The sequence below is a fragment of the Leucopleurus acutus genome, assembly GCF_964270905.1.
Source record: "Leucopleurus acutus genome assembly, chromosome: 10".
NCBI lineage: Eukaryota > Metazoa > Chordata > Mammalia > Artiodactyla > Delphinidae > Leucopleurus > Leucopleurus acutus.
This window is the reverse complement of record NC_139153.1, coordinates 38,922,740-38,932,775: the sequence shown is the minus strand read 5'-3', so window position 1 is coordinate 38,932,775 and position 10,036 is coordinate 38,922,740. Positions and strand designations below refer to the sequence as shown.

Below are 10,036 nucleotides of genomic sequence, written 5' to 3'. Positions count from 1 at the left end.
ACAAGAAACAGAAACTGATGAAGCTAGCAAGACAGAAAAGCCACAAGGAATCCATGCAGGGGCTGGGGCTGGTCCTGCCTCTGGCCTGCCCACCACTCACACACATACACACAGGAGACGAAACTGCTCTCCTGTGGCCCCCAGACATGCCCCATGCTGGGAGGCAGGGGCAGGGGAGAGCGAGGGCATCATGCCAGTGACTCTCTGTACAGTGAGAAGCCCCTCATCCACTCTCCCACCCTCCTGCCCATCCCCCGCCCCCCCACAGCCTGCCCACTCAGCTGGTCTCCTCCCTCCGAGACTCCTGGGCAGAGCCAGCAGCCTCTTCCCCTTTACTAGAGGGTGGAGCCTGGCCTGTTGCGCCCCCTGGGGCTGTGCTGTCCGGCTGGGCCAAAGCCGGCTCAGGGGTGGCAGCAGCCTTGGTGGCCAGTGTGGCACTGCTTTGGGTAGTGGGCATGGTGCTCTCTTCCACGGCTGGTGTGGCTCTCCCATCAGTGGCTGGAGTAACACTTCTGTCAGTGGCTGGGGTGACACTCCCATCAGTGGCTGGGGTGATGCTCCCATCAGTGGCTGGGGTGATGCTCCCATCAGTGGCTGGAGTGGCACTGCCATCTGTGGCTGGGGTGGCACTACGGTCTGCAGGGGCTACATTATCACTCTTCGTAACACCACCCGCTGTGGCTGGGGTGGCACTGCCCCCAAGGGCTGGGGCAGCTCCACTTGCAGCTGTGGCCCCGCCTGCAGCCCCAGAGGTGGCAGTGTCTGTGGCTGGGGCAGACTGGGCTGCAGCCGTGCTGGACTGCTCCGGTGCCCTGAGCCGTTTCATGAGGGTGGTCACTCGGACAGCCTTCTGAAAGAAGGACAGTGGAGAGAGGCTCAGAGCGAGGCTTACAGAAGCTGGATCCATTCCTTTGCGAAGGCCAAACCCAGACCATTCCATCGTGCCCTGGCTGCCTCTGACCAACCCAGGGCCAGGGACCCAGCTGCTTAGCACACCTGCCTAAGGTAGTAGCAGTGGCTACAGCTACACCTGACGGTTGAAGAAAAGCCTGTGTGTGGCTGCAGGGGTGTGATGCAGGCAAGAAACTGTGGTGCCAGAAGGAGCACTTGGGATCAAGCCAGGAAAGGGAGCCATCCAAGCCTTACCTTCCACTTAGCCCTGGCAAAGTTCTTTTCAATCTGGGCACAGACACCATCCTTGATGTTCTTATCAGAAGCAGCATTGCCAGAAATCCTGGAAAGGGTGCAAGTGCGTCTGGATCTGAGGGGGTATGGCCTCCATGGAGACTGTGCCCAGCCCTTTCTTGTAAGACCCAAGGATTACCAGGCAGACCCTCTGGGTTGGCCTGAGCTCTGGGTGCCCCCTGAACCCCAATTTGAGGCCTCAAGGATAGAGGCTGCTAGGTGTGAGGAGGACAGAGGCCAAGGGACCCCTGGCCTCTCCTCCCATCCTCCCTGGGCCCTGCTCACCACTCATGGGAAATGGCCTCTTCCGCAGTGATCCGCTGGTCTTGCTCCACCTCCATCAGCCTTGTGACCAGGTCTTTGGCTGGGGACAAAGCCAGGGAGAGGCTAGGCTTGGGCACCCCATTTCACTGTCTAGAGGTGATGAATGGGCTCGGGGATAGGATCAGAGTCCAACAGAGAAGGCTGAGAGCAGTCCCCCACGCCAACCCTTCACTCTGCCCTCATGCTGGGCACCTCCTCACCCGCCTGCGAAATGTCATCCCAGTATGGAGAGTCAAACTCATAGTCGCCAGCCAGGATCTTGCGGAAGAGGTTCTTGTCGTGATTCTCATAGTCATCTTCCTCCACCTCCTCATAGAAAGGTGGATTCCCTGAAAGCCTACACAGGGTCCCAAGGACAGGGTTACTCAGGAAGGCCATGGACACAGACCCCCACCCCACCTGGCTGCCAGGCTGTTTGCCGGCTTATCCACTCACAGGATGTACATGATGACTCCAATGGCCCAGCAGTCCACAGGGCGTCCATACCGCTGCCGGCCTACCACCTCTGGGGCTGCAAACAGTGTCCACCTGCTGGTCAATATCAGGCCTGGCCAGGCCTTGTACCACTCACACCCATTTGCTGGGATAGGGACTTCCTTCCCCCACCCACCCACCCAGAGCCACTCCTTGAAGGCTGTGTCCCACCCTGCCCCACCCCACTCCCTGCTTGCCCAGGTACTCGGGGGTCCCACAGGGCTCCTTGATGAGGCCATTCTCTAGCTTAGCCAGGTGAAAGTCGCTGATGACAATCTTTGAGTTCTTCAACCGGTTGTAGTAAACCAGGTTCTCCAGCTGCTCCAGCCAGGAATGGCATGTGGGCGGGCAGAGGAAGAGACCATGGAACCCTCAGAGGCTGGACCACGACACTGAGGTGCTGCCCACCCCAGCCCCAGGCCGGCTGCCAGCTGACCCTTTGACCTGATTGCTGGCCTCACCTTGAGGTTCCTGTGCACGATCTTGAGTGAGTGCAGGTAGGCCACCGCCTCCAGGACCTGCCGCACCACGTTGCTCGTGTCTCGCTCCGAGTAGTAGCCCTGGTCCAGGATCCAGTCAAACACCTCCCTCCCCGTGGCCCTGAGGGACACCAGCCCCTGAGCCCGGCGTGGGCAGGATCGGGGGTGGGGCAGGAGCACGTGGGCAGGCTGCCTACACCAGGCAGCTGGCTGGGCAAGGCACAGGGACCTGGGACCCCAAGGGTCCAGAAGGGGGGCCTTCCCTGGCTGCAGAGAGCAGAGCAGGTAAAGACCTGGGGGACTGAGGAATCCTGGAACCCAGACCCACACTCACAGCTCCAGGAAGATAAAGTACTCCTTGCGGGTCACAAACACATCCACCAGTTGCAGGATGTTGGGATGCTTCACCCTGGCAACAGAGAGAAGAGCCAATAGATAGGGCTGGGTGAACCCCTAAGAGAGGCTCTGGTCGCCACTGTGAGCCACAGCAGACTAACTGGCCAGAGGCTGGTACTGCTTGAGGCCTCCGGACCTCGAAGCCCTTCCCGGCTACCTCCCCTACCCCACCCCACCCCTGGGCCTCATACTCACATCTTGAGGATGCCTATCTCGTTCTTGGCTGCCTTCCGCACCTTGCGGCCATCCCGCTTCTGGAATTTCTTGCAGGTGTGCAGCTTGCCTGTTGTCTTGTCCTTGGCCCGGAAGATCTCACAGAACTCCTCACTGCAGCCAGCAGGCACTCCACTCAGCCCTGGCTTCAGCGTGGGCTGTACTCCGCTCCCCTTTCCCCAGCCCTTGCCCACCCACCCTTGCCCAACAGACCCGGCACTCACGTCTTGATGACCTGTCCCAAATCATATCTGTCAGTCACCTCCGATGGCTGGTTATAGTTCTTCTTGTCACCCAGAGTCACACACCCAAACGGCATTGCCGGGCTCTGAGCTGTGGGCAGGATGCGGTCTGGTTCAGCTGTACCACAGCCCACTTCTCCCCACAATGTAAAGGTTGCGTTTGGGAAACCCCAACCTGTCTCAGACCAAGTCAGAGGCAGAGTCTACACCAGGAAGGGCTAGAGGGTGATCAGGCTCAGATCCAGTGCCTGCTTTTCTGGCTGTACCTCCAACCACTCAGCTTGGCTGCCCGAACTACAACAAGCCCCTGCGCTTATGAAAAATATAGTAAACTGACATATCCGTGAATCACTTCGCATTATATACAATCTAAAGAAGATTTATCAAATGATTTATTTAAATTTCAGTAATTCCACAGATGAAAGGGGCTGTATCTACCCACCCATCAGAGAATCATCTCCACGAGTCTGAAGATGCCAAGAGTTGGCAAAGATGTGGAGAACACGAGCACTGCTGGTGGAGGGCAAGTCTCCCCTTTGCTAAACAGTTTGGTAAAACTACTGAAGTCGAACATATCCTGTGCACCAACAATTGCACTACTGACTATGTACATTTGTGCAGCAGGACACTGGTACAAGAGTGCTCATGGCTGCAATATTCAGAATTGCCCCAAACTGGAAACAGCCCACATATCCATCAAGAGCAAGATGTATTGTGGTAGAGTCAGTCACACAATGGAATATTGTTACAAAACAATGGAAATGAGGAGCTACAGCTCTACGCAAGCACATGGTCAATCTCACCAATACAGTGTTGAGTGAAAAAAATACCAAATACATATAGTGGGATTCTACTGATACAGAGTTCAAAACAGGCAGAACTAACCTATACTGTTTAAGGATACAGACATACTGGTAAAATTATAAAGAAACACTAAGAAATAAACACCATGAGTCTTTCTAAGAGAAACAAAGAGGTTGTGATTGGGGGCGGGGGGATTCTGGAGGACCTATTTCTGAACCTGAGAACCACCTGAGTCGTGGTTTAACAGGTGTTCAACTTTATAATAATTTGTAAAAATGTACATACACATATTGGGCACATTCCTAGATCTTATATTTCACAATAAAAAATGTTAATAAAAATTATGGCTATCCATACTGAAGAATACTTGATAGCTATTAAAAAGCATAAAATAGATCAAAATGTGCTACTGTAGGACAGTCTCTGAAAAAAAGCAGGGGACAGAATGGTGGGTAAAGCGTGCTACACTGAGAAAAATTTTTTAAAGTTTATATACCTGTGTACACTCACAGACTCTTTTCTGGGAGAAAATAAGAGTTCTCTTTGGGGGAAAGAATTGGGTGTCAGAGGGGCAGATTTATACCTATTGTTTATTCATTTTCTGTTAGGATTTGTACTGTGATTACTTTTACTGATTTAATAAATACTGCAGGACTTCCCTGGTGGCGCAGTGTATAAGACTCCACGCCCCCAGTGCAGGCGGCCCGGGTTTGATCCCTGGTCAGGGAACTAGATCCCACATGCATGCCGCAACTAAGAGTTTGCATGCCACAACTAAGGAGCCCGCCTGCCGCAACAAAGACCCGATGCAAATAAATAAATAAATAAATAAATAAATAAATGTTGCTTGGGGATTCTTCAGAGGGAGAACTCCCATCTGGGTGGAGAAATGAGGAAAGGCTTTGAGGAAGAAGCAGCATTAGGGCTGGGCCTTAGAGGGAAAGGATTTGCCAGGAGGCAGGAAGGGGTAATGGTCCAGAAAAGCAAGACAAGCCTGCCTAGTGCCTCACTGCCAGGGCCCGCAGGAGACCTGGACCATCAGGTCCAGGGGAGAGGCCCCTGGCCAGGGGTGGCTATTCCAGGCACAAGGATGACCACATGCAGCTGACTCCAGTAGGTTCCAGGCACTCTGGCACCCGGAGCATGGCACCCCCCGGGTCTGCAACCCTGCCAGCCCAATCCTCACCTGAGGTGCTGAGTGAACTGGCTCCAGCACCCACAGGAAAAGGCACTCACGGCCCTTGCTCAGAGGTAAACTTCAGGAGGTGAATTGGTGACAGTGTCTGGACCTTTCCAGACCTGACCCAGAGTCAGCCTCCTTAATGCCTGGTTGGTGTGACACTGGGATGATAACACACTTCATGCTGAGGCTGCATTGAAACTGCTCTGCTGACTGTGCATAGTCTCCCTCCACCCCGATTAGCACTTGCTATGCTAAGGGGCTGGGCTGGGGCCTTGGCTACCTAGATGCCCCCCTACCTGAAGTGACTCATAGCCACAGGGTAGTGAAGGAGAGAGGAAGCCACCACCAGAGGAAGCAGCTTGGTCAGAGGGACTCTGCCAGCCAGGGTCAAAGGCCAGGACCCACACAAGCCCCCTGGTCAGCGCTGGCTGCTGCTTGTTTCCTCCCGGGCGGAGGCTACCCACTTCCTAGGGCACCCAGTCCTGAAAGTTCTCCCTCAAATTTGCCCTCCGCTTTAGGGAACAAATTCCATCCAGGTTCTTTGGACTCAGGGAACACAAACGCATTTCGTCAGTGTGATTCAAGCTAGGGCTTAAGCCATCTTGTGAGGCACTGCAGAGACAAACAAGAGAAGCTTTGAAGATCGTCCCTGACTGCGTATCTTTGCCGCCATGGTCACAGCCCTGCTCCTGCATCTGCCGGGAAGGAGCCTGTGGCTAGAATCCCACTCTCACAGCTGAGAGCAGAGGCATGGCCACCCACCACTGCCGGCCACCCATCTCTATGCCCAAACAATCCGGGGGAGGGGGCTTGCATCAGTCCCCTCATTGGTCTTATGTGCAGCGATTCCCTTCCCAGGCTGCAATCCAAGGGCCCTGTACTGGGTGGGAGGGTTGTACCTCAGCCTACAGGTCCCCCAGGAGGGCTGGGAGGGACCTGTGTCCCAGCTCTGCCGCTCTGCTTACACCATTCCCTCTGGCAGGAATGCCCTTCCCCCAAAGCCTCCCATCAGTATCCTATTTGTCACGGCAGAGTTATTTTTAACATTAAAAAAATCAGCAACTACCTAAACAACCAACAACAGGTGACTCGCCAGCTCAACTGTGTCCATCCAATGGCAGGAATTGTGGGCACTGGCAAGGGCACTGCCCATCCTGGCCTCTCTGTGGAGCAGCCTCCACATGAGCTAGGTGCTGAGACCAGGGCTAAATCTCTTCTTTCATTGTGATTTCTGACATTATAAGGCTATTTGTGCCACAGATTGGCTGCAACGATCCTGAAGCTCCAGGCTCAAAACCACCCTTCGCTGAGGTAACTTCCACAAACTCCACCTCCACCCACCCCACACCAAGAGCTCCCTGCTCAGCCGCATGGCGTGGGAGGTTTTGTACGTGCCTGTCCCTGATCTTGGCCCAGCTTTTGGCCGTGCACAGGCACTCGTACCCGCAGGGACCCAGGGCTGGTCATGGGGGTCTGTCTCCACCACGGAAATCCGGACCTCTGCTCAGTCACATCAGCCTGGAGCCATGTCCTGAAGCCTCATGGCAGGGGCAGGGACAGATCTGTCTCCTCCCTCCCACAGCGGCCCTGATCTCAGCCAGTCACTGCCTCTCCTCACTAACCTAACTGCACTCACTTGCCTCCAACCGCAACCTGGCCCCAGGGCAAAGAGAGGAGAAAAGGGGGCCCTGCTTCAGATTAGCATCTTGGTCCCCTCCACCCCCACCCACTCTACCATCTGCTATCCACTGCTGCTGCCTAGGAGGCTGCCGGTGTGCGTACCAAGCCCCTGGCACCTGCTTGCAACAAGGGGGCCCTGGCCCCAAAGCAGGGAGGAGAAACTGAGGGACGGCTTCAAGAACAGTAGAAGGCCAGGCAGAAAGAGGGCGTGCATTTCTAACCCCCATGGCCTGGACAGCCCAGACTCAACATCCAACAATAGAGGGCTTCCCCCGCAACGACAAGGGACCTGGGCTCGGCCTTAAGTCCACACTGGGACATGGGAGGGCACAGAGGTCCCATAGCTGCCGTTTCCCTAAAGACGTGGTTCCTTCCATTCTCTGCAGAGAAACTGACTGGTGTGCACAGGGGGCGGTCCAAAGGGAGCTTGGGGGAAGTGCAGAGCCTGGGGGAGCCTCTAAGGGAGCCTGAGGGCCAAGCATTCCCTAGCTACTGCCTGCTCCTCAGGTCTGGCCCCTCGGGCAATGCTGATGGAGCCTCTGCCTTGGTAATAAAGGGTCCCCTAGGGACCCTACTGTAGCCTAAGACAAGTCTGGCCCAGGGGAGGCCCGAATAGGACAAAGGCCAGCTCCAGAGGCCCAGGGGTCCCACAGAGAGTCCTGGCCCCTCCTCTACTGGGGTCAGCCTGATTCAAGCCCCACATTTCGTAGCCATAAACAGGAGTTACCTGGCACCCTGGTCCTCTGCCATGTGGGGCTTCAGACCTTGCAGTAAAACTAGGGAGGCCAGGGGGGGCCCAGGAGGCCTCCAGCTGCCTCCCAACAACTGTGGGCAACACCTCCCAATTTAGTGGCAGCTGTGAACACCAGCCTGCAGGCAACCCCTCCCCTTCCCTGCTCTCCTCTCTCAGGGACTGGAGCTGGGTTTCCTGCTGTAATAGACATGCCTAGGCCCAAGCTCTGCCCAGCCTGCCGCAGAGACCTCACCCACAGGATGCAGGACCAGCAGAAATAGAGACCTCACTCTCAGGTCTGTGTCAGGAGGCAGAGTCAAGTTTCTCGCCCACTATCCAACTGCTCTAGGTAACTGGGCAGGGGGCTGCCCTGGCTGGGCCTCAGGCTCTAGCTAAATCATGGTCCGTAGTTCCTGCTGCTGACTCTCTCCCATCTAATGAGGGCGCAGGCAGAGGGCGGGGGTGCTCTCCAGTCTCAGGGGTGGGCATAGGATCAGGTGCTGCCTCCAGAAAGTTCAGCCTTCAATAAGCAGGCAGAGCCGAGAGCCAGCTGGCCCCTTCCAGGCAGCTGGGGTCCCAGTCTTTGAGCCCCTGAAGGAAAATTCACTGGGGGCCCTGCTTCCCTGTGAGCGGAGGAGGGGAAATTCAGGGAAGGCCCCAGAGTAAAGGGTTGCTATGGTGATGGAAGTTTTTTAAAAAGGAGAGGGGAGGGGAGGGGAGAAGAGAGGTGTTATTCAAATTCTCCAAGAATTCCCTGAGACTTTGGCCTGATTCCTTCCCCATGGGTTCTGTGACCCTGGTCCCCATCAAGGAAGGGGAGGTGGGGAACTGAGAGACTTTAGAAAAGAGAGGGGCAGGGACACAGAGAGACAAAGGCAGAACCTGTGATGGAAGGGGAGTAAAGAATTGACACAGTAAAAAGGATGCAGGCACAAGGACACAGGAGGGAAGGTGGGCAGGGGGTTTCAAAGGGGCCTGTGGATGCCCAGCAGAGCCCTAAGGCCTCCATGACCATGTGCTCTGCACACCTGGACCAGGAGCTGCCCCTGATGCCTGGACCTCTGAGACTGACCCCTCCTGTATTCCCCTAGACATGCACTGAACTTGGTGTGGGACAGCCGTAGCTCTGGGAAAGAGGCCAGCTGTTGCGGTCCCCTCAGAACAGTTCCTCAGCCTCTCTCCCTGTCATCACAGCAGCTTAGGTGAGGAAGGTCCAACATGTTGAAGGCACAGGCTTGGGGGATGGAAATGAAGCTTGGAGACCTGGCTGCTTCCCTTTACAGCCCCTCCTCTCAGCTGACCCAGCTCTGCCTAGACTCCCCAGCCACCCCCACCCCCATCTGCTGTCCTCTAGAGGCCTTGGGTCCCCAGGGCCTCTCTTGCAGCTCAGCCTAATTCCCTGCCACCACCGTCCCCCTCCCTGATAGTGGATCCTGTCTGAGGGCCAGAAACAGCACCCCAAGCAACCTAGAAACAGGATAACAACTGCACAGCATCCCTCCACTATGCCTCAGTTTCCCTGGATGGATATCACTGACTCTGTAGTCTTCTCCCAGGGCAAGGACTGCCCACCTGCCAGGACAAGGGCTGGAGAGGAGGGCCAAAAGCTGATATGGGAAAGGCAGCCTATGGCACCTGGGGGCCCACACCAAATGCTGTAAAAGAAAGGGAGAGAGACCTCTTCTCCACCACAGGGCCCAGCGCCTGACACCGAGGGGAGTAGAGTCACCAATTGCCCAGCTGAGGAAACTGGGGCCCAGCAGGTGCCTAAAGCTGGCAGGAATCAACTGGGAGTTGGGGGGGCAGGAAGGGCACCAGGTCTCCACGCGCGGTCCTGGGCGGGGGTCGGGGGGTGTTGCTCAAAGCCTGGGCCTTGGAGGAGGGTGGCAGGACAGGGGCTGGACTGCTGCAGACTGAGCTTTTGGTGAGGGACAGAGAGCCCTGCTCCCTGGGAGGGAACCTGGTGAAGCAGGCTCTGCCTAGCGGTGCGGACAAAAGCAGTTTGGCAGAGCTATGGGGGGCTGGGAGAGCCTAGGGTCTCTGCCAGACACTACAGGATGGGGAAAGCAGAAACTCACTCGCTCATTGTTCACCCTGCCAGCCGGGGGCCCTGCTCCCCACCGTGCTGCCACCCTGACCCCCTTCCCCAGTGCTGCTGACTCGCCCCCGCTGGCACAGCAACACACATGCGGGAGGCACACGTGTGAGCACCCAGCCCCGCACCTCCCAGCAGAAACATGTGCGTCCCCCAGCCCCACCGCGCAGCGCTGGGTCGGTGTCCTGGACCCCCGGCGGGCCCTCGAGTTCAGGCTTGGAAGATGGA

General features: G+C 56.5%; 1 protein-coding gene across 1 annotated transcript; it reads right to left on the bottom strand.

Moving 5' to 3' along the window:
• Positions 1-277: 277 nt before the first annotated feature.
• CAMKV (CaM kinase like vesicle associated) lies at positions 278-7,760 on the bottom strand (the record flags this gene model as incomplete). Its single annotated transcript, XM_082848070.1, has 11 exons — positions 7,715-7,760; positions 3,296-3,404; positions 3,054-3,185; positions 2,797-2,871; positions 2,445-2,583; positions 2,181-2,301; positions 1,945-2,020; positions 1,710-1,846; positions 1,471-1,549; positions 1,147-1,234; positions 278-850 (listed from the first exon to the last, which is right to left on the bottom strand). Exons 1-11 carry the CDS (start codon positions 7,728-7,730, stop codon positions 278-280), a joined length of 1,545 nt encoding a protein of 514 aa, XP_082704196.1. The 5' UTR covers positions 7,731-7,760.
• Between the last annotated feature and the right edge of the window lie 2,276 nt (positions 7,761-10,036).